The 24,766-nt window shown below is 39.6% G+C and overlaps 1 protein-coding gene across 3 annotated transcripts; it reads left to right on the top strand.

Annotated features, from left to right (window-relative positions):
- Nucleotides 1–5,013: 5,013 nt before the first annotated feature.
- STEAP2 (STEAP2 metalloreductase) lies at nt 5,014–23,796 on the top strand. 3 transcript variants are annotated; one of them, XM_074535794.1, is made up of 6 exons: nt 5,014–5,237; nt 5,532–5,699; nt 9,756–10,277; nt 11,930–12,457; nt 14,103–14,267; nt 20,484–23,796. In XM_074535794.1, exons 3-6 carry the CDS (start codon nt 9,786–9,788, stop codon nt 20,766–20,768), a joined length of 1,470 nt encoding a protein of 489 aa, XP_074391895.1. In that variant the 5' UTR covers nt 5,014–5,237; nt 5,532–5,699; nt 9,756–9,785; the 3' UTR covers nt 20,769–23,796. The 3 variants fall into 3 exon arrangements, with proteins under 3 accessions (XP_074391895.1, XP_074391889.1, XP_005480327.1); XM_074535788.1 differs by having other exon boundaries at nt 5,015–5,237; nt 5,532–5,648; XM_005480270.4 differs by lacking the exon at nt 5,532–5,699 and having other exon boundaries at nt 5,016–5,237.
- Nucleotides 23,797–24,766: the final 970 nt, after the last annotated feature.

Consider the following 24,766-nt stretch of genomic DNA (forward strand, 5'->3'; position numbering starts at 1 on the left):
CTTCCAAGAAATAGGACAAGAGGCAATGGGCAGAAACTGATGCACAGAAAGTTCCACAGAAACACGAGGAAGAATTTCTTTAGTGTGCAGGTGACCAAGCACTGGAACAGATTGACCAGAGAGATTGTGGAGTCTCCCCCACTGGAGATATTCAAGAACCATCTCAACACAATCCTCTGCCATGTGCTCTAGGATAACCCTGCACGGCTTGGATGGTTGGACCAGATGACCCACTGTGATCCCGTCCAACCTAAAACATTCTGTGATCTTGATTTTCGCTACTGCTCTCAAGAAAAAACAGTGGTCTGCCACTTTGTGAAGGGAATTTGAAATCAAAGAGCTAAAAATGTAAAACACACTAGTCTTAGGCTATCAAATGGCGGCCAAGCCACAATCCAGCCTATGCTTTCCTCAGCTGCTTTAGTATTCAGGCAAGTATTAGTGTCTTTTGAATAATATTTTAGTTTTGCAATATCCATACTTCACTAGGAAGGAGGGTATGTCTGTTCTTTGTCAAGAAGTCAACCAACTGAAAGCTTTGGTCTGGATATAATTGATTGCATTAGAAAAATAATCTACTTTTTCCCTGACTTTGGGTCCAACAGTTAGTGCAGCCATAAGACCACACTTTTAGAACCTACTGTCTCATTTTGTAGATACTTTTAAAGATGAGCAGCCACAAATCAAGAAAAAAAATCTGACCTCTTACATCACAAAGCAAATGGTGTTTCAAGAAGAGGAAAGGTCACACATGACTCTGTTCTCCACATGAAACCAAGAATAAAGGTCCTGAAAGCCCTCAACTGGGCATCACAATAGCTATGGAAAACCATAGTCAGAGAAATCTAGGAAAGGTTTCCTTCCTTCCTTCCTTCCTTCCTTCAGCTTCTTTCTGGTGAATAAATTTAATCAGATAGATCATACAATCAGAAACAATCCTCACTGTTTTTCTTCTTGGATTGCCCTAGAAACAGAAGTGTAAAACTGGATTTTTTATTTTTTTTTATGTGGGGGAAAAAGGAGGGGAAGACTAGTCGTCTACTTTAGGTGAATCACCCTTATTTTGTAATTTCTCTTGGGATGAAAGAGATGCATTTTCTTGTTTCACATGACTTGCCATTATTTCTCAACTATAGTTTATTAAATGTGCTCTATAAAGGTATTTCTTCTCTTTCCTTCACTCTTTCTCTTTTTTCCTTTCCTTTTTCTTTACTACATTCTTCTCTCTTTCTCAAAAGAATATCTAAATAGTTTCATTTTTTTTCCATTACTGCTTCTTTTCTTGTTTTTGATTACTGAAATTCAGATCCTACAAGGTCTGAAGAAGTAGTGATACCTGGATAGTTACTGAAAAAGGGACATCACAAACTGATGAAATCTAACAAGTGAAGGAAGAGACTTTAGTTGAGGTGCTTACTATTCATTTTTGTTCTTCATTTAATTAATAGTAAGGTGGTGGTATTTTTAATAATCTATTTATTTCAACAAAAACACCCCTTTTTCATGTAAACAATAACATATCTCTCAGATTCATTTGTCCTTACAAAGAATGGGTAAAAAGTATAAGTTTTATTTTTAGAGTAATTGCAGGCTGCCATAAGAAAAAATTAGCTGGTCTAAATGTTCCTGGCTGGGAAACACTGTATTTTTCTGCTAAGTTATAAAATTAGCTGTATTGAGCATAGTATGCCAAAAATGATTCTATTTGGTTTTGTTGCCCTGATGGGAAGCAAAATTTTATGTGTTTGTTTTCATACTCTTGCCACAAGGAAATCCCCAGGGCTTTGCTTTCCCATTGCTAAGAGGAAGAACCAGAATATCTGTTCCATTTGCCATTTGGAAAGTCCTTTGTTATGTGCTATCCCTTAAAGGAAGAAATATAATGCTGCCCTGGACTTTGCTAAAAAAAACCCACCTGCTAAGAGAAAATAATCTCCTATTTTAACAGATTGTTTAAGATATTCATTTAACAGGCTACCTGAGAACTACACTGACTATGGTACATAATTTGAGAGAACTGTAACTATCCAATTTCATCCTCTTACTACAGAGACATAATCCAATTTTGCTGGGAGCTTAAATATATAAAAGGTATTTTTATACCCTTGCTCTCATGCAAATCTCCATGCAAAATAGGGCCCTCTATGCTTTTCCTGTTTGAACAGATCAGTTACACAGCAATGGAAGGAAGGCTGTAGTTGTTTTAGTCCCAATTTCAAACAAGCATTTTCAAACTGCAATACCTCAAAAAGGTAGAAGGAAAACATAAGAACAAGTTAAATTCATCAAACTGCCTTGAATTTAATTTTTAAATGCACTAGATACCAAGTTAGTGGTGTCTGTTCAACAGCCTGGTAAATGACCACGTCTCAAGAGTTCCCTCACTTACCCCTGTGCCAAAGTCAGATAGGTTTGCACAGAGCAAGAGGAGAAACAACTGGAGAAGAAATTAGCAACAAAATGACATTGAATTATATCCATGGGGCTGTGGGTTAGGAATGAAGGACCAGGGTCAGAGCTGGCACACCCTACATAGTGCAGGCTGGAGGACAGAACCTGTGATGCTTTCCCATGAAAATGCAGCTAGAGAGCACTCACAAAGCCAAACAGCTGCTCACAAAACAGGTGACAAATCATGCATTGTTAGTCACATACCTGTGTAGGAAAAAAGCTCCCTACTTGTTAAAGAATCAACACAGACATAATGGTCATCTCCTAAATGTTGGAGTCTTCGTTCAAGACTTTATGTTGCGATAATGTTTTAAAAATCCCACAGAAAAGCAATGACAAACATTCCAATTTATAGCCTTCTTATTAAGGCTTTAACTGAAATAAATTAAGAATTATTGACTGCCCTGATTTTGTGTGATACATGATAATTTTGAGGCATGTAACTCAAGTGCTCATTTTCATGTAAATACTTTTCTGCTAACAGGAGTCAAATAAAGTAGCATATAAAGAGAATCAGCCACAAATAACGCAGGAAAGAACATTCTGCTCTTTTGTTTTGATATATTTTTTGGCTGGACTAAAATTTTTGAGCTCATACTATTGTAGCTGTACTGGCTACCAAAAAACAAGCCTGGGATAATGACTTTTGAATCAATAGCAAAGGAGAATATTAGAACAAGAAAATTAAGAGCTGAAATGCCAGTTTTCACCATGGAAAGCACCAATTCAGTTCTGAGTGGTCTGTCAATGGATTCACCTTTTTGGTATTTTTCTGTGGAGTAGCAACTCAGTCCTCAGTGTCTGGGAGCTGAAAATGCAGTTTGGAAAATCAAGCAATGTAATTTCCATGCAGCTATTTACAAAATTAAAAATACTTTAAAAGTATATGTTTTCACAATGAAGAAACTTAATTATTTAAAAATTGGGGAGGGTAATGAATGGCGTCTGAACTACAGCAGAAAAGTGTCACAGTCATCTTTTCAAATTCTATACGATGGTTGTCATGATTATATGTGAAAACAAATGTTTGTACTGATTGCATGGTTAATTTTGCCAAAGTCCTCTGTCAGTACATTGTAGAAACAAGTCAGCACACACACACAAAAGATGAAAACTGTCACCTTCAGTGTTTAAGAGTTTATGGCTTCTTTTCAATCACCTGTGCATTCATCAGTTTTTACTGCAACATGAGAGACACATTTTCATATGAATTGGTCAGTTTGAAATTCATTAAAAACAAAGAATTGAGGATTATACCTTGTTACATACCCAGCATAATGAAAGGTAGAATTTATTAGGTAAATCAGAAGATGTTAAAATCAGAAACTATGCTTTTTCAGGGAAAAGCTCCATTTGTCTTCAGCTGGAAATTTCCCTGTCAAATGAGATAGAATTCAGATGTTGGGGCTCAGCTTTGCTTGGATGTGGCTGATCCATCCTTCTTATTTTGACTAACGCTGAAATTAGAGCACAACTCCCACCTCCACAGAGTATACTGGGCACACAGCAAACATGGGGAGTGACCTCCCAGCTAACCAAACCTGGAAAGCTGTTCTGGGCTGCAGGGACACCCAACACCCCCTCACAATTAATTTTGCATGAGAAAGGTGGTGAAAAGCAGCAGTAGGTTGCCCAGGGAGGTGGTGGTCCCCCATCAGTTGGAAACATTCAATCAGGCTGGACGGAGCTCTTAACAACCAGATCTAGCAGAATATGTTCAGTACCCTTCTGCCAGGAAAGAATAAGGAAAGGTGGCTGGTGAAGAGTTCCTACTGAGGATGGCTGGTTGCTCACAGCTGCTCCTGTGCCAGCAGTCCCCAGGTCCAGCTATGCCTGTGATGGGGGTGTTGCACAGGCCAGAGGGGCTGGAGCACAGTGACAGTGGCCAAAGCTGAGGGCACAGTAGGGCCATCCACAGCCCTTTCTCTACCCCGAGAAAGTGTGATCTGTGACAGCACCGATCTGTGCTGTCACAGATTACAGAAACACAGAAACAAAGAATTGCTGAGGTTAGAAGGGACCTCTGGAGATATCTAACCAACACCTGTCAAGGCAGGGTAAGCTGGAGCAGGTTACCCAGGAAAACGTCCAGGTAGGTTTTGAACGTCCCCAGAGGCAGGCTCCACAACCTCCCTGGGCAGCCAGTTCCAATGCTCTGCCACTCTCAATGTGAAGTGGTTTTTCCTCGTGTTGAGGTGGAAATTTTTGAGTTTTGGTTCATGGTAATTGCTCCTTGTCCTGTTGTTGGGCACCACTGAAAAGAACCTGGCACGAACCTCTCGACACCTGTCTTGGAGATATTTATATGCATTAATGAGAGTCCCTCAGTCTTCTCCAGGCTGAACAGACCAAGCTCCCGCAGTCTCTCCTCATAACAGTCCTCCTGAGGTGCTCCAGATCCCTCATCATCTTTGGTGGGTCCCTTGGACCCTCTCCTGTAGTTTTTCTTGCACTGATGAGTCCAGAATGGACTCAGCACTCCAGATGTGGCCTCACCAGGGTCGAAAACAGGGGTAAGACCACGTGCTGGCCACACGCTTCCCGATCACTCCAGGCTACCACCGGCCCTCCTGACCGCACGGACACACTGCCGGCTCCTGACCAGCCATCACCCACCAAGGCTCCCTCGTCCCCCGGATCCGCCCGGGCGCGGTGGCGGCGGGAAGCGGCCGCAGGGGGCGGGTCGCAGCGGCAGGACAGGCGCCGCCTCCCCGCCCGCCCGGCACTGCGGGCCCGAGTGCGAGGAGGAGCGGCGGCGGCGCGGTGCTCCTGGCGGGCGGGCGGAGGTGAGCGGCGCCGAGGCCGGGCCGGGGCGGGCCGGGCCCCATCCCTGCCGGGCGCTCCCGGGCGCAGCCGCCGCCCGCGGGGCTCTCCCTGCTGCCCATCGCGGCGGCTGCGCCGCGGCCGCCCCGGTCTCCGGGCGGGCTCTGGCGGCGCCGGCGCCCCACGGAGCGGTGCGGCCCGGCCTCGGGCAGCCGCGGGGGCGCTCCGGTACCTGGCGGGGCCGGCTAGCCCCCGCCCCGCGGCGGGCGGGCCTGGCAGCGCTGCCGCTCCTGTCACGGGCGGTGTTGTCGTTGCAGCTGGAGATGCCGGCCCGGACCGGGGCCCCGCCGAGCCGCTCCGGGCTGGATCTCCGCTCCGCGCTGCCGCCCAGGGGGCAGCGGCCCGCGCCCGGCCTCCCGCCTGCCCCGCGCCCCGTAAGTGCCCGCCCGAGCGGCGCTCACGCACACACGGCCCGGCTTGCCTCGGTGCGGTTCTCTCCTCCCCTAGTTACTTTTCCAGAAGCAGTTTTTCACGTGTGTCACCATCTGGCTGACATTGCTCTGTGATGTTCTGTTAGCTAATTTAAGAGTATATGTCAAATCTGTGTCGCTTTTATTATTTTTTATAACTATGGAATGAGTTAGTTCGTAAAAGAAGGTTGGTTTTGTTGAAATTTCTTCCTGAAAAACCCACCTCAGCTGCTTCTTATCATCTGCTTCCCATTTATTTACTAATGGATTGCACAATAACTTGCTGGAAAATCTGTCCAGGGGCTGAAGTTAGGATAACAAGTCTTTGTTTTCCTTAGTCGTCCTCCCTTCTTTAAGCAATATGTGCTAGTCTGCCTGTCTTGTCATCTCTTTACTTCTGAAGATGTCACTTTGGTCAGCATTTTAAGCCTCAAGGGCTGATTTCATAGTTGTCTACTGACTTGAAAATCTTTATCTTATCTTCATCCTTTACTCTTAACTTACCTTTTCCACTTTGACCTCACCATCTCCCTGTAGAAGGAATTTCTTTAAATACCTACTCACAGTTAACTTTTCTGCTGAGGGCTGAAATAAAGAAGATGTTTAACAATAGTATGAGTTATAACTTGTTCCGTTTCCTCTGAAGTTATAAACCTTGCCTTTTGTCTTTTTATTGTATTTATGGAACTTTTACTTGTTGCCATTTATCTTCTTCACTAGTTACAAACTCACTTCTGTACCATCCTTGTTCTGATTTTATCTCAACATGGCACTGTTTCTTTGTCTTTTTATAGTGTTTCTTAGCCATGCACACAACATTTTATTTTTTTAATCTTGTGTGATTTTTCAGGTCAGGAAAGCTCTCTGTTGCATTTATACACTCTTGCCTCTGAATTGCAGTTGTGCATTTAATATAATCCCTTTCAGTAACTGCTAGCACTCTTCTTTTGTACATTTCTTCGATTACTTGTCTAAAAGTCATGTCAGCCTGTTCCCTGAGGGTTTTTTATGAAGTCTGTTAGTTTGGTTCTGTTACTCTCGCTGTATTTTCCTCAGAACAGGCAGTGAGGAACTTTGGCCAGCAGGCCGAATTCAGCGCACCAGAGCAATTCATCATCCAAGTCCTGTGTGCCCACTCTCCCCAGGATCCTTTGGACTAAAACTGGAAGTAGGCTGCAGCATGGTTAAATGGTACTGGTAGCCCATTTCCTTATGGTGCTTCCCTTTGAATCTCAAAGTTTTGCAGCACCTTCTGGTTACATGGTAAGAACTGAAGTGGGCTGCTGTAATCACATGGTGAAAGCATACATGTTCTGTCATATCCAGTTACATCTCTTATCTTATTAGATATTCTCATGTTCCTGGGTGCAAACCCATCCTGATACAGGAAATACTGGTAGTTTGGTCATGTGTTAAATACGTTTCAGGTCACATGGTAAGGAAAAAGTCAATGCTTTTTTGAGTGCATGCATAAAAATCTTTGTGCTCTGCCTCTGCCAGAAGGATTCACTGTTAGAATCTTTTCTTTGAACACTAACTTTGTTGTCACTTTCACATATGGCTTTCTGTCTTTAACTTCTGCGTCCAGTTTTGATGAGTTTGTACCTTGAAATGAAAAGTGCCCATTCTTCTAGTAGCTTCCTCTAATTTGTGAAACACAAAGCTGCTTTTAATTGTGGGAGGTTGTTCACCACACATTATTAGCCAATGGCTGGTTAATATCTCCCACTAATTATTAAGTACCGTCATATCAGCTCTTGGATGGTAGCTCAGGAAAGGTTCTGTGTGGTCTGTTGCTGATTGCTCCCAAGACAGCAACCTTGTGGTTTCTTTTTGCTCCTTCTTAGCCTGCCTCTCCTCATTGCTTCTTTAATATTCAGACTTTATTCCTGTTCTACAATTACATTGGCTTTGCCTGGCAAGACTTTGGTAGCAGGATGGGGAGGAGTGCTGTAGGGGTGGTTTCTGTGAGAAGCTGCAGGAATCCTCCCCTGTGTCTAATGGGGCCAGAGTCAGCTGGGTCTGGGATGGACCGTGGCTCACCAGAGCCCAGCCCATCAGCACTGGCTGTTACCTCCCAGGTAACATAGGTAAGATGGGGGATAAAAGTAATTGCAGTGCAGAACAGAGGATGAGACCACATGAGAGAAGCAACTCATGTAGACGCCAAGGCCAGTGAAGAAGAAAGAGGTGCCCTGAGCACTGGATCAGACGTTCCCCTGCTGCCTGTGGTGCAGGCCGTGGTGAGGCAGCTGTCCCTATGCTGCCCATGAGGTTCATGGTAGAGCAGAAATCCACCTGCAGCCCACAGAGGAGCCCCACACCAGTGTAGGTGGATGCCTGAGAGGAGGCTGTGACCCCATGGGAAGGGGTGGAGCAGGCTCCTGGCATGGACCTGTGGAGAGAGGAGCCCACATTGGAGCAGGTTTCCTGGCAGGGCTTGTGACCGCATGGGGACCCACACTGCAGCACTCTGTGGAAAGGACCCTCACTGGAGGAGTCTGTGAACTGTATCCTGTGAGAAGGACTCACACTGGAGAAGTATGTAGAGGACTCCACTATGGGAGGAGCCTCATGCTAGTGCAGAAGATCTTACCTCCCTGAGGAGGAAGCAGCAGCAGGAGAAGCAGCATGTGATGAACTGACCGTAGAGTCCATTCCCTGTCTCCCTGTGCTGCAGAGTGGGAGCAGGCAGAGAATTGGGAATAAAGTTAAGCCTAGGAAGAAGCTTACTGGGGTGAGGGAAAGGTGTTTCTTTAGGATTTGTTTTACTTCTCATTGTCCTGCTCTGATTTTGATTGGTAATAAAGTCAGTTATTCTCCCCAAGTAGAGTCTGGTTTGCCTCAGGTGGTAATTGGTGAGTGATATCTCCCTGTCCTTATCTCAACTTGTGAGCCTTTTGTGGTATTTTCCCTCCTCAGCCCAGCTGAGGAGAGGAGTGATAGAGCAGCGCCTTTTTGGACACCTGGCCTGCAGCCAGGGTCAACCCCTGTCAGCGATGCAGAACCACCTAGGTTGTAACTGTGGTTTTGTGTGCAGACTTCCCTCCTGAGCATTGTTTTGTTGGTTTTTAATGTCTTTGTTAGAGCTTTAATGCAGTTCTGTGACCAAGTATTTATTTTATTTTCCTGTGAGCCTTAGCTTCTGTTCTTCTTCAAAACATCCCTTACTACACTGAATTTGAGTCCTAAAATTATCTTCCCTTTTATTATTGGGTGAAATCTGTCTCTTCCTCTGCCATTAGCTTTCTCTGGAAGGCTGTCCCATGTATTTGTCTCCAGGATTTATTTTACTTGCCTGGATAGAAAATTGTGTTAAGCATATTTGTGACTCATGGCCTTGAATCCTTTACCCTTCCATCCACAGTTAATCCTTATACATCCATGGCCAGACCAAGCAGCCTGACCTAGAAATGTCATTAGTAATCTCGCAACTAGGTCTTGATAAATTTCTTTGTTGTTTCTGCCATTGGATCCACATGAGCAGCCCATTTTCCAGGCTGACAGGTGAGCATGTCAGATGAATGTTTGTCATGATGTTATGACATTTGCATCTTTGAGACTTGCATCTCCTCCTTCATGGCCAGGAGAGGATATCACAATAATAACCTGCATAAACTTTTAATGGAATTAGCTTCCATGTACTCACTGATCTCATGCTGATCACAGGCCAGTGCTCTCTGCATTCTACTATTTTCCAATTTTCATTACACGTTTCTACTCATTATTCTATTCACCATTAGTTTCAGGAGTACAAAGTTACATTGTGGGCCAGTATTCCAGGGCAGTGGAAGGTAAGAAATAGAAGATGAAAAAACTGTTGTACACTTAAGTAACTATTATTGAAGTGCTGAAGTGCTTCATGTTACTTATTACTTCTTCTATTGTCAAGACAAAATTGATTCGCACATACTTGATAAAGGAAAAAATATAATATGAAACTTAGAACCAAAGATTTTGCTTCCAGAGGCGTTAATGGATTTTGAGATCTCATAAAATTGTATGATGCTGATTTTTCCTTTTGTTTTTTCTTTTTTCTTCTCTTTCCTTTTTTTTTTTTTTTCCCTACAGAAATCATTGTAGGTTTGGTGTCTTGGAAGCATGGAAACAATTTCTATGATGGGGAGTCCCAAGAACCTCAATGAAACTTTTCTGCCAAATGCTGCCAATGGCATCAAGGATGCCAGTAAGGTCACGATAGGCATCATTGGAAGTGGAGACTTTGCCAAGTCCTTGACAATCAGACTCATCAGATGTGGGTACCACGTGGTCATAGGGAGCAGAAACCCTAAACATGCAGCTGACTTCTTTCCCCATGTGGTTGATGTCACTCACCATGAAGATGCAGTGGCTAAAACAAACATCATTTTTGTAGCCATACACAGAGAACATTACACCTCTTTGTGGGATCTCAAACATTTACTTGCTGGTAAAATTCTGATCGATGTCAGCAATAATACAAGAGTAGACCAATATCCAGACTCCAATGCAGAGTATTTGGCATCACTTTTTCCTGATTCCCTAATTGTCAAAGGATTCAATGTCATTTCAGCGTGGTCACTACAGTTAGGACCAAAAGATGCCAGCAGACAGGTAAATGTTTTTATTTGTATTAATTTATTTGTGAAATGAAAATGACAGGAACTGAATGTAACAGCCAGAACTCATGAAATTTACATTCCCTGACTTAACATGCCTAAAATGTTGGACCTTCAGCTTACATTTTAGTAGCTAATAAAACCTTTAGAGGTTTTATTAGTTCATCCCACTGTAAGACAAATAAAGTAAGTGGTCCAGTTTTTTCCCCTGTGTTGCCTGTTTGTCTTTGAAGACTGCGGAGGAAATGTGAATACTAGCTTAGAATAAACAACTGACATTTGGGTGACTACAGAGTAGAAAAGTTGAGTCTTCATGTTTTCCATAGGAAATGCGTTCATGTGTTTCCTTATGCTTTACACAAGGGTAGAGACAGTCTTTTCCACTGAATTTTAGTGGCAGCATTGGGGTGAACTATTGAAAGAGATGCACAGAAGTCTCAGGTCCCAATCCCAGAGGTCGAGAATCAGCTGTTCTAAAACTACTTGCATTCAATGTAGCAGCAAAGTGATTGAAAGAAATTATCTAGCTTTTAGAGTGCCCCAGAATCATAAATATGGGAACAGAAGGAGGCACATATGTTTCTAAGTGATAATTCATTTGATCCAGGGCTGCTTGGGAACATCATGTTCAAAGTCCTTCCCAGTATGTTCTCAAATCCATCCTGGGTGTAGAAAATGCACCTTTATGGTTTTCATGTTTTGCTGAAGGGATGTAAATTAAGCCTGTGCAAGCATCCAGTCCTTCACAGCTTTATGAAATCTGAGAAATACATAAGAAATAACTGATGTAACATGACTGCTGGAGACTAAATTCAGTTCTGGCACTTCAGGTAGATTTAAATGGAATGCAATTGATATGGAATTAGCATAATCTAAAAAATAACTTCACTATACTTCTTTTATCCCCTTTCAGAATAGCACAATACTAATTAACTTCAGTCAAAACAGATAATATTTGCTTCAATGCAGGTGGTCAGCAAATAGTGTTGGGCAAACTATAGCCCATTGTACATTTTAATGGAACCTTGAAGTGCTTTGTAGCAGCACATTTCTTTGTCTCTGTAAGAAACTGCCCTTTAGAAAAAGTTCTTGTTTGGCTGCTGGTTTTTGTCTTTTCTGTTAAATACTCAGATCTGAAATCTGTGGAAATCCGGGTTGTGAAATAAGGCTAAAATTGTTACCCACAGAGAGGTAACACAGATTGCTGCTTCTCAGTCTGTGGATGCTAAAATTATTTAAGGGTCATTGTTCAAGATTCCTGTATTTTTGAGAGATTTTGGATTTTCTTAAATGCTTTTAGCTGTAGCTTCAAGTTAGTCCAGTCCTGCAGACATTTCAGTATGACAGGTTTCAGTGTACAGATTACCAAGACATTCCCCATTATTAAATCCAAGAAAAAGCCAATTTTGTTTTGATTACTCTGTTCCTAAGTCAAAGTGCATGTTTGCACTTTGGCTAGATTTTTATGGGATTTTATTGTCATGTTGGCAATATAAGCTGGGATAAAGTGTACAGTTTTGCCGTTGTGCGTTGTGATGTAGTTTTGATTTTGAAGCGCTTAAGGTTTTTGGTGGATTTTGCTGTTTTTTTGTTTACCTTTGAGCCTTTTTCTCTGACTACAGACAATTCCCTTGACTCTCCCAACAGGTCTATATATGCAGTAACCATGTTCAGGCTCGCCATCAAGTTATTGAGCTTGCCCGTCAGCTCGGTTTCATTCCTCTTGATTTGGGGGCACTGTCATCTTCAAGGGAGATTGAAAACCTGCCTCTGCGCCTGTTCACCCTGTGGAAGGGGCCTGTACTCATTGCCATTAGCCTGGCAACGTTTTTCTTCATCTATTCCTTTGTCAGAGATGTCATCCATCCCTACATGAGAAATCAGCAGAGTGACTTTTACAAGATTCCCATTGAGATTGTCAACAAGACCCTGCCAATTGTTGCTATCACTTTGCTTTCTCTAGTGTATTTATCAGGACTCATTGCAGCTGCTTATCAGCTTTACTATGGCACGAAGTACCGGCGCTTTCCCCCTTGGCTGGACAGCTGGCTCCAGTGTCGGAAGCAGCTTGGGCTGCTCAGCTTTTTCTTTGCCACAGTGCATGTGGTGTACAGCCTCTGCTTGCCTATGAGGAGATCAGAGAGGTACTTGTTCCTCAACATGGCATACCAACAGGTAAGGCAGTCTTTAGTTCAATCAGCCAAAAATGCCTTGCCTTGCTGCATATGGCTCCTGAATGCAATAATTGGGTTTTTCTTAATCTGTTCTACTGCTTTTGGCACAAAAGTTATGGGTTATTTTAGGCATGGGTGCTGCCAGATAAGGAGACTAAAAGAAATATCTGCACATTTTGCTCACCTTGTGGGTCAATCTGCAGTTAAGTTTGTGTGGTAAGGAGAATCAAGGACATGTCCCACTGAAATTCCTGATAGCAATATACACAAGAAGAATGTAGGATAGACAAGATAAGAGCAAAAGCGGGAAGATTCTGAGGTATGTTCCTTTCTATGTACACATGAACATGGGGCAAGTGTGTATATCATAAGTGCATTTACAAATATGAAAAGTATAAGGGCAGATACTGTAATCATGCTTACAGATGCCTCTGTGTTCCAAAAAGGAAAAAAAGAAGATGCTGATATTTTGTAACATTTTGGACCAATGTTAAAAATACTTTATGCTTTTAAAATTCTGTGGACATCATCTATTGCAGACAATAGAAATTGACTCACAGTTTCCAGGAACAATTGATCTTGCATAACCCTGAAACGTTCTCTGACAAATCTGTCATCGCTAGAAGAGGGTCTGATGTTGTGTCAGTGGGACAGCTTATTGTAACCTTTAAAGTGGCAGAAAAGCAGCATTGCCCAAAAAACAGCAGTGCCATTCACCACATAAAATCTGTAGGAAAGAGAGAAGTGATAGAACAGAAAGGAAAACCAAATAAGGAAATAAAATAAAATGTAGCAAATTAACAGGGTGTGTCACAAACTTTAAAAGAGCTAGCGTCAAAAACTGAACATAGGGGAAGGGCAAAACTGCAATAGGCAGCAAGAAACCATAATTCACACTTAAAATTAGTAATACTAAATGATTCACTGGTACTTTTTACTAAGAAATTATCTTAGTTTTAATGATACTGTAAAACTTTCACTTGCTAATATTTCTGGTGCACCTTTTTCAAGACACATCATATTGCAATAGTTAACCTGGAAGTGGAAAAAAGAATTGAATATCTAAGTTTCTTAGTTGTTAAGGTCCTGAATTGTTTCTTTTTTTCTGATAAAACTATCCAGCAAGAAACATCTTAGAAAAATCTGATGGCAATAGTGAAAGAAAGAAGCAAGCCTGGACTCAGCATAGAAAAGCTGAAGGAAATTATGCTAAGTTATTTCTCAATGTAATTAAAAATCTAAAATCTAATTTCCAAACTAAAAAGAAATTGCAGGTTTATCTAACTTATGTTACAGAATTTATGTTTGCAGAGTCTGAAGAACACATCTTCTCTTCTACAGTGTATAAGAATGTGCAGAATTACCTTTATTTTATAACAGTATTGTTGTAAATGGTATATAATGTTACATGTTCTTTTAGCATCTCATCTAAAATGTCCATGTTTAGCATATTTTTATTCTAGCAAAAGCCAATACAAGCAGTAAGGAAATAGTTGTTTTTCTCCAAGGCATGAGGAAACCTCTGAAATATTTGACCACATTTTATAGTTGTCCTGTGACTGTGAACTTTAAGTCAACAAAATTACTTCTGTTGGTATTTTTAATATTCTTTAGAATAAAGTTCATCCTTTCTGCTCTTTCATCAGGTTCATGCAAATGTTGAAAATTCTTGGAATGAGGAAGAAGTGTGGCGAATTGAAATGTATATCTCCTTTGGAATAATGAGTCTTGGATTGCTTTCCTTGCTGGCAGTAACTTCCATCCCTTCAGTAAACAGTGCCTTAAACTGGAGGGAGTTCAGTTTTATTCAGGTGTGTTACTTTTTTAATAAGGGGGTTTTGATGTTAACAAGAATTCCTTCATCACAGTCATGATCAACATCATAAACAAAAGCTCCTTGCAATGTGACAAGAGCCTTTTTTCCTCTGTCTCTGGTAATTCAATAAAAACAATTACTTAGCAAATATGTTACCATGAAGGCACATTAAGCATTTCATGAGTGTAGAACAGGACTTTTTATTTTACACTTCTTGATCTTAAACAACCAGCATAGCTTAGACCAAATGATCACCAATCTGTTAATTTTCTGTTCTTAGAACTTCTTGCTAAATTCAAATTAGATAAATTTGGACAAACCTGCTAAATGCAGTGATACTGATGAGATACTTGTGTAGGTAGATGCACACAGCTATTAAAATTGAAGACTTAATTTGCTGTGCAAGATTTTTATTGCACAATCCTTTGACAGCCATGGTGCCATTGGTTAAGTTTTACTTCTTATCCACTGTGGGACTTGACACAGCTCTCAACTGCATTATTCCCATTAGCTGAAAATACCCACTAGTAAAATATGAGTATTGCTTATTAAAATCAGAGACTTTTCAAGGCCCTGGCACACCATCTGCTGCCTTCCTTCCTCAGGTAAATACCTAGAACATGCAAATCTAACCAGCATAAAATACTGAGAAACACAGGCTTTAATGAAGCTCAGTGCTTGCTCTTACACATAACTGCGAGCAGTTTTAGGTAGCAGTCAGGTACAAGAAATTTTATTAGGATTAGTTGGGTGAAAATTCCTAAGTGTGCACAGCTTTTGGGTTTGTTATGTTTTGTTTTCTGACTTTGGCTTTAGTACTGTAGTCTTAGCTCAGTCTTTTCTGATTAACATTTTTTTCAGCTTAGCCTAACAATATTGCTCAATTCTGAGTCCTGTTCATTTCAGAATGTGGGCACTGACTTTAAAGTTCAGGGCTTGGGTTGCACTTCATAATTTACAGATATTTTGAAGAGAATGGTGGGGAACACTTCAAAGGCTGTAGTTGTTTGGCGTCTGTCTGTGATGTCTTTTCTTTTCCTTCTGATTTCCATTACTGGAAAACTGCAGGTAGACCTACAAAAAGTTTGCTGAAAAGTTTTTCAAAGTGGAGTTACCCTGATAGAATTGTTTATTCACAGTCATGGCTTTAAACCTTCAGAGAGACTAAATACTCAAGTGTATTGTTACAGTATCTCTGCCATCTGGAGTTCTCTGTGGGGGGACAATAGTACTGCTGTTGGGTGATATAAAACATTAGTGCAAAAGGGAAAAATATGTATTCACTTGTGAGTGACATGATCCTTTATCCAGTAATAACTTCCAGCCACAAAAACAACATTTTTGTCTTATTTTTCCTTACTCATATTTCGAAATTTCAGGCTTGTGTGGCTGAGTCAAAACCCATACAATAACCACAGTGATGTATCTAGAACAACATATTTATTGCAGTTATTTCCACTGTAAATTAAGTCAAAATAGTTCCAAATCTAAATAATTATGAACTTTAACGACCCATCTGTCAATATTTTGAGGAACTTGTTTGGGAAGAAGTTGTTTGCTTGGGAAGTATGTTACAGTTCATACTGTAATATGTGCAGAAGATAACTGGTATTGGTAATGAACTAAGATCATTTGCAATTTTTAATCACAAAAGTATTGAACTACTGAAAAATTTCTTAAAGTTAATGAGTGTTTACTTTGTAATTAATTCTCAGTTTAATGTAAGTTATTCTCCATTTAGTTACTTGTCAAAAAAAAATCCTCTTGATTTCTTCAATCAGAAGACAGTGATTGCTTACTAGAGTAAAAGGAGTCTGTATTTCGGTATAAGTTTCACTGTCCCCAGTATGCAAGGAGAACAGATAAAACATTATAATACTTACTCTCTTTTATGTTTGTCTTCTAGTGAAATTCAGTTCAGTGAAGGAAAATTAAACTTAAATTTCTCCATCTTTTCTATGGAGATATCAGGGAGATAAACAGCAGAACTACTAACCTATCATCCCATTGCTGCTTTTCCTTTCAGCTGGGGAAAGCAGTATGTCTCTAGCTCTAGTCCTGAATCTCAGATGATTTGCCACAACAGCTGCTGGACGTATTTCACATCTGACAGATGAAGAATCAGTTGGTCAGCACACTCAGTGTCCCAGCTCAGCACTTCCCACTGAGAACAACACATTCTTTCTTGCTCATCTTAGAAAATGTAGTTTCATCAAAATCAGGTGTGGCCTCTTCTAAATAGTTTTACCACAAGAATATAGTCTTGAATCCTACTAGGAAAATCTGATTTTATTAAAATGTACAGTATAGATTAGCCTTGTTCCAGTAGAACAAGCCCTTAGCAGCATCTCCCCAACCTGCAGCAGTTGAAAGTGTTAAAACACAGTCTTCTTAAAACTCTAAAGAATCACCAGTTGTCAGTATTTTTGCACAGAATTGTTGTCTTTGATATCCCAAATTCTTTTGGAGATGCCTCCATCTTACCTAGCCTGGTTTCAAACACAAGTGTCAGCAGCTGCAAAAATCCCAGCCTGCTTTATCAAGGGAAAAGGACTTTGAGGGGACAAGCAGTGCAGGCTTCACTCATAGTATGCATATGAACAAAGTGAGACATGAGAAGGCTTAATAGTGCAAAAGGGAATTACTGTGTCAGTCCTAGAAAGAGCTAAGAGACCAGCAGAAAAGAGGAATTGCTACAGTACAGAGTTGACCCCTGTACAAAACAAAGGTTTGATTACTTCATCATGATTTGGAGAGAAACACTCATAACATCCAGATAGAGAAGCCAGAACGAGACAGTGATGAAGTTTTCTCAGTAGGAGATCCTGGATGACTGAAACTTAGTGTGAAACTTTGCAGTCACGTTAACATAACCCAGAGCTGAAGTTAACTGAGAAAACAGCAGCAAAGAAAGCTGGGGCTGATAAACTAATGCATCCATTTTCTTAAATGACACTTCAGTATTCTTCTTTTTCTCATCTAAATATATTGGATAAGGAGCAAAGGAAGACATGGGCAAGAAATACAAAAGAATTTGTATTTTGTCAGAGCAGGCAGAATAAAGAGCTTAAACCAACACACTGTAAACAGAAAAAAAGACATTTATTGAAACCAGTCCTTGACTGTTCACATAAAATACAAGGAAATGGAGAGTGTTGTCTGCAAGCTATCCTGCACTGGGTCCTTCAGTCTAGTGAGGAAAGTTAAACTGTAAATATATAATATAAACATAAATGACTGCAGCTTTTGTTTTCCAGTCTAAGGCTTCAAGTCCAAACCCCATCATTTAAAGTGGCAATGAACAGAGCAGATTGGTTTTGAAAACTGAGCTTCATGTTTTTAGCAAAAAACAACACAAATCTGCCATTTGAGTGGTAGGAAGCTGACTTTTTTGTAGCTATTCCTTTTCTCTGCTAGCCCAATCCTAAAGTTTTTTGGAGGCAGTGTGAGTAAAATATTTCTCATGCATACACTTTGAGGAAAGGCTGCCCTGCCATAGTTCTCCCATTAATAATAGGATGCTTTTTCCCCAGAGTAAGGTAGACTAAGGCCTGAGTATTTAGCAAGTTTGTGGGTAAGATTCCAGTCAGAAGTTACTACAAACAGTTTTTAAGTTTAACAATAGCTGTTACACAGAGAATCTGAAGTATATCTTGCATAAATGTTGAATTTAGAAAATACCTTTTGTATATATAAATTGCTTGGAACTACTTGACCATTGTGAATGTGGAAATTCCTGAAGCAGAATTGCCTCACAGCACATTTTGTCTCTAAATAGGTTCATCTTGCTGGTAACATTTTAGGGTTTTTTCTCTTTCATCTTTCCTGCTCCATTAAGTTTTGTTGGTTCCTTTCTCAAACAATACCAGTTTGTCCAATTTATCAGTAGCCTTGGCTGGAAATCTCCCATATTGGCTAAAAGCTGACTTTGATCAGGAAGGAAAGAAACAAAACAGGGAGGACTTAGAGAAAAGCTAAAAGATTTGGGAGTCCATAGGAAATGTGCTAATCTATTACTCAGCTTTCAGGAAACACAGTATTATGGAAGATAAGAAAACAAAGCAGCCAAAGATACTCTTCCACTTTTCCCAGCAGCCATCCTAAAGCCCAGGCAGAGGGTTGCCAGGAATTACAACTGATTTTGCTGCTTACTGTACTGTTCAATGTGAATTTACCAGGGAAGAAACAGTATTTCTTCTTGCTGCTTTCAGAAGTCCTCTGCTCTTAAAGAAATTGTCATCTAGAGCCTGGTAATCGTGATGAAGGGCCCACCTGAAGAACATAGCTGACATTGATAGCTGACAGAAGTTATAGCAATGTCTTTGTTTTAGATGTGTAGTTGAATTGTGCAGTACACGCTAGCACATGCTCTACCAACACTTCAGAGAAGCATATGGCAACTCTTCACAGGGCAAGAAAAAAAAGAACTTAATAAAACAGAATCATATGTTTTTCTTGTCCTTTTATTGTTAGTTTAAAATATACTGGATGTACTTAGTTTCCATTTTGACCATTAGATAGATGTATACAGATGTCTCAAAACTATAGCTTGCAAATGGAATTAAAATAAGCACTAAAATTAAATAATTGGAAATGAATGTATATTTCACTTCTGTTTCTATTTTCAAGAATTGTTATATTTCTCATCAGTAATCCTGATGAAGAAATGAGGGATATGATTCACTTGTGCCCTTCTCCCTGCTGCCAGTAATATAACAATTCAGGACAGTCATACCAACAAAAATCTGCAACAACATAATATAACATCAGGTTTGACTGTATTGTTTGTTGTCCAAATTTCTTACCAGAAGTTCCGTTCAGATACCACATATGCCATTTTCATATCCTCGAGTGTTTGTCTAAATGTTGTTTACTATGGGATATTTTGGGAACAATTTTTTTTTAAGAAAAAGCATGCAGCATATCTAAAGATTAACAAAGGGGCCCTGAAACCATTGGCAAAAAAACCCACATAAATATTGGAAAGTCAAAAAACAGGGTAGCGATCCCAAGAAATTAATAGAAATATTTTCTTTTTATACCATTGTACCTGTGAATCCTTGCAAATAGTATTAACTCAGACATTCTTCTTGCTTTAGAAGCTGCTTAATCTTGAAGTAGAAGGAATTAATTCTTTCACTACCTATTATAGACCCTTGGGCTGCATTTTTCTTTGCTTGTCTGTTTGCTGGAATTAGACCATACCTTGGTAGCTGGTTATCTTTCTCAATGCTTGTTCTCTGTTTCAATGATTTGCTACAAATGTTTCCCAACCAAGTTAGTCTTTACATCAGTTTTGGCCAGAAAGAGTTTTCCTTCATTTGATCACTACCAGAAGTCAAAGCATAGTAGTCTTCTTTTGTCATGGTTTGGGAAAGTTAAGTTGATGCCTTGTCAAATCTATGAAGCATTGCAGCTACAGGGTCCTTAAAAAGGTGGATTCACAGAATTGCTGAGTGATCCCTGCTATCTCCAGCTTCTGTGGCAAGCTCTAGATTTTTGTGCTGAGAGGTCCTTCCTCTGCAGGCTGCTGTGGGAACCCTCTGTTTCACCTTTTATCCAGCTCTGCTGGTTTATGGTAGACTGCAGCACTGCTTTGTGCTGTCATGGCCAAGGCCTGCAGTTCAGATATTGCCATTAAACACTCAGCAACAACTGAAGGAGAAGGCAAGGGATGGTTTATGCTCACATCAGACAAGTGACAAGTGGATGTAGGCCTTTGTGAGACAGAAGTATGCTGTGCATCTCAAAGTGATAAAAATACGCAAGTTTAGGCCCAAATCCCTTCCAAGAGAATTGCATTGTTCCATAATAAGGAATCTTGGAATTGATCTATCCTCATCATTAAGAATTAGGAAACCTAATTTCCAATCACGATGAATATTGTTCTAGTAACTACTCTGGAATCGTTTCTTGTTGGCATACCTATCCTGAAGTTGGCTTCCATTACTTAGAATTTGGGCAGATGTCATTTCAGCTTTGACTAAGGCCTGTAGATGTTAGCAGAGGTACTCTGTAAATCAGTGCTCAGTTCAGTCAGTAAATTTCAGAGTGGTAACTTAAAACCATATATTGCGAACTTGAGGTAGTGAATAGGTAGAGATGTCTAATAGAAATGTTAAAATAATCCAAATAATGTATTAGAGCTGTCAGGTGAAGGACCAAGTGCTATTATATATATTTTTTTTTTCTGTTTTCTCTTTCTTCACAGTCTACACTTGGATACATTGCTCTGCTTATAAGTACTTTCCATGTACTGATTTATGGATGGAAGAGAGCTTTTGAAGAAGAGTATTACAGATTTTATACACCACCAAATTTTGTTCTTGCCCTTGTTCTGCCTTCCATTGTAATTGTAGGTAAGATCATCTTACTTTTGCCATGTGTAAGTAGGAAACTGAGGAGAATTCGAAGAGGATGGGAGAAAAGCCATATTATAGAAGAAGTAAGTGGGTCTGTTCCACATCTCTCCCCAGAAAGGATAACTGTGATGTGATGATATTTGTTAACACTGTTGTACATGTTTGGGCTTTGGGTTTTTTTGTCTATGTCAAATAAATTTTTAGGAGTCTAGTTAAGTAGGAGGCTTTGTAAAGTCTCTTGCTTGACACATAGTACAAGCTCTTAACCAAACTATGAGAAGATAACTATTTCTGATAACTACAAAAATATTTTTGTTTTAGATTACAGAGGACAGATGATTATGAAATAAAAAAAATTAATGTTCCTTTACACAGTTATATCACAATAATATTTTATTAGAACCAGGCTTTACAGATATTTTTTTGCCTTAGTGTATATGTGTCAGAGTGCTGCTTATTAATATGACATTTTCTGGGCAGTGTTTCTTCTATTAAAACCACATTTCTGGGTTAATGAGTTCAGAATATAAAGTAAAATATTTAGGAAATAACTAGGATTTGAAAGAAATTAATTTGTAATGATCACAGAGTCATAGAGTAGTTTGAATTGGAAGGGACCTTAAAGATCAGTACGTTGCAAGACCCCTGTCATGGGCCTTGACAACTTTCACTAGACCAAGTTACTCAAAGCCCCATCCACCCTGGCCTTGAACACTTCCAGGGATGGGGCATCCACAGCTTCTCTGGACACTCTCTGCTAGTGCCTCACCACCCTTGTAAAGAATTTCCTCCAAAAATCTAAATCTAAACCCAATCTAAACTGACTCTCATTTCATTTATAGCCATTCCCCCTTGTCCTGCCATTGCCCTCTCCAGCTCTCTTGTAGGCTCCCTTCAGGAACTGGAGAGCTGCAGTCGGGTCACCCCTAAGCCGTCCCTTCCAGGCTGCACAAAGCCGATTCTCTCCCCCTTTCCTCACAGGAGAGGCTCCCCAGCCCTCTGACCATCTCAGGGGCCCTGCTCTGGACTCCAGCACGTCCCTGTCCTTCCTGTGCCGGACCCCAGGGCTGGGTGCAGAGTTCCAGGTGGGGTCTCTGTCCCCAGAGCAGAGCAGAGGGACAAAACCTCCCTGCCCTGCTGCCCAGGCTGCTCTGGGTGCAGCCCAGGGCACGTTTGGCTCTCTGGGCTGTGAGTGCCCATGGCTGGGTCATGTCCAGCCCCTCACCCACAGCACCCCCAGGTCCCTCTGGGCAGGGCTGCTCTCAGTCCCTTCATCCCCAGCCTGGATGGGCACTGGGGGTTACCCCAGCCCAGGGGCAGCCCCTTGCACTTGGTCAAGTGTATTGCACATGTACAGTATATTTATTTGTGTGTGGTTTTACACCATTACATGATTGGAATATGCAAACCCAATCTCAATTATGGTGTGACATCTTGTAAGCAAAGGGTATGGTACTAAACTTGTTTTTTCAAAGTATTAAGTAGGATTTTAGACCTTTGGCATTTCTTTATTTCCATACATCATATAATGAAGATTCAGAACAGTGCTATGCATTTATAGAAAGATACGTGTGTAAACTAGTTTTTGATTTTTTAATGACTTTGAAATATGTGGAGATATTTTAAAATAAAAAGAAAAGCTGAGAATTCAGCAACAATAAAAATCCATTTTCACTGTGAAACTTCCAATATATTGGAAGCATCACAATACTCATGTTCTGTATGTGTCTACACTGGAGTTTTAGTTATTATATATGAATTTCCCAGAATGTGTCTTAAATTCTTAGTATCTTTTTGTGCAAATCCAATCTTCTATTTTTATATAAAGGTTAACTTTTACAAGGGTCTCTGGGATATGCCTGAAGTTTTGAGAAACCAAATTATTATTATATTTAAAAATCTCTAAACCCTGACATTTGCATTTGCTGTTGGATTCTAAATAATGTTCACAATTGCTTATTACAACTGCTGTGTCAGTAGTAATTACTCTTCTCTAAAAAATCAACCAAACTCAACTCATACCTTCAGGCTGCTACTGCTTAATTAGCAGAACTTCTATTTCAGTGAATCAGATTGTGTATTTGGTTCTAATTTTCTTGTATTAAATTATATTTTTTCTTATCTATATTTGCACTGTTTAAAATCTCAAATTCTTTTAGCTGAACCTTCTCTTATTATTTATTGCTTTGAAAGAATTTGTCCTATCATGTATCAGAAATATATAGAATTAAGTTTGAATTTATCCTTAAACATCACTGGTCCTGTAAATCTCATTATCTCTGCTTGTGATGAAATGAACAGCTTCACAGAAAAGAAGATTCTAGAATCAAACTCTGCCCCCAGTTATGCCAACCTAAGCCTAAAGAATTCATGTTAGTTGTTCTTAAATTAATTTAAAATCCAAAATATCTACAACTATTTTATTTTTATTCTAGTATCCAAATTCCCCAGACTTACACATCAACCCTGTGTATATTCTGGGTTTGTTGCAAAATGAGAGACAGTTGAACTTCTTTTCACTTTAAGCATGTTGAAATCTAGAGATGAAAAATAAAATAATTTAATGATGTTTTTTCAGAATTAAAGTATTTTTATATGTCTTTAGACATGTTTTGTATTGAATAAGAGGCCAGTGGATTCTTGAAAGGGGAGGTTTGTGATATATTTTTTGAAAAATACAACTGTTATATGGGTCAACAGGTATTTGATCCTTTATTTTAGTTCACAAATTTTCAATTTCAAGTAGTTGGAAAGCTCAGATTTATCCTCCTTTTTAAGCCTTGGTGAGGAGTCAGTTGGAAGGAAAATAATTAATTTTATTTCACCATTTTTGGAAAAATAAATTATAATAACAGCAGTAATTGGTCAGGCTAAGGTCTTTGAGAGTTGTCTCCAGTAGCTGACAAGTGGTAGATGCTTCTAAAACAAAAGCAAGTGTCCAGTGATTTTTTTTCTTAACAAAACTTCTCAACCTCTTGGAAATCAGTTATTTTGGATTTATTCGAGACAGGTGCTGCCTTTGGATTACTGTATTTAATAGCTACATTCTCAAAAAATTTATCAAGCATTTTAGAAATATGAAAATCTCCTATTTTCTGAACAGAAAAATAATGAAGGAAAAAAAGGTTCAATAAACCTATCAAATAAATAAATAAATAAATATTTGTATTCTTTCTTTTTTCCAAAACCAAGTAAGTTTTTTAAAGGGTATTTATTTTATTGTTCCTCCTCCAATATGCAGCTATTTCAGAGAGTCTGGTGGTGATACAAAAGTACAATACTTTTTTACCAAACATTCTAGACTTGACTGAAAACCCTGTTGCTGCTGGAGACAGACAGGAGCCTAAATTACTACAAATGAGATTTTCACATAAAAATGAAGAACAAGTAACAATTACAACTTCTAACCCAACTTTGTCTTAATGGCATTCCAAAAGGTGTATATTTCTTAAAAGGCTTGTAGAATTGAATGTCCTGGACTGTTTCCTATTTCATTAATGCAGAGTGAAACCACACAAACTTGAAGCATTGCACTTCATTCCTTTAAATAAAATTAACTTTTAAAATCTTAGAACATAATAAATCTTGGATAATTTTAATGGGATAAATACCACTCTACGTTCTACCCCAGTCCTGCATGTGAAGCCTAATTAAAATCACTAGAATGGGCTGGTATAACTGAGAATAGAATTTCATACCTCTGAACAGATTTAGGCAGAACATATTACCATTGACAATCTGACTACATTTGAAAATTAAATATGCTGCTATTATTTTACAGTAATTTTACATTTCTGTGGAATATGTAGTTCACATTCACGTTCCCTACAATTATTTAATTATTTTGATACAATAGTGATAATGTTGCAGAACTATGATATTGTACTAACTGAAAATTACTGTCAGAGGCCATAGATGTTGTACTGTAATGCATCCACTGACAGTATATACAGAAATGTACCGGCCCTCCTTTCCTATGCAAAAAGTTACTTCATCATTAAATTTCATTATAAATTGCCAAAGATGTCTGGAGAGAGTAGTGATGAGTCATTCTTATTTTAAAACTGTGTGTAGAAAATTAAAAATGTGTTTTAATTTTATATGTTACTTAAAAGGTTGAAATATTGAAGTA

This window comes from Zonotrichia albicollis, chromosome 1 (genome assembly GCF_047830755.1).
Source record: "Zonotrichia albicollis isolate bZonAlb1 chromosome 1, bZonAlb1.hap1, whole genome shotgun sequence".
In the NCBI taxonomy this organism is placed as follows: Eukaryota; Metazoa; Chordata; class Aves; order Passeriformes; family Passerellidae; genus Zonotrichia; species Zonotrichia albicollis.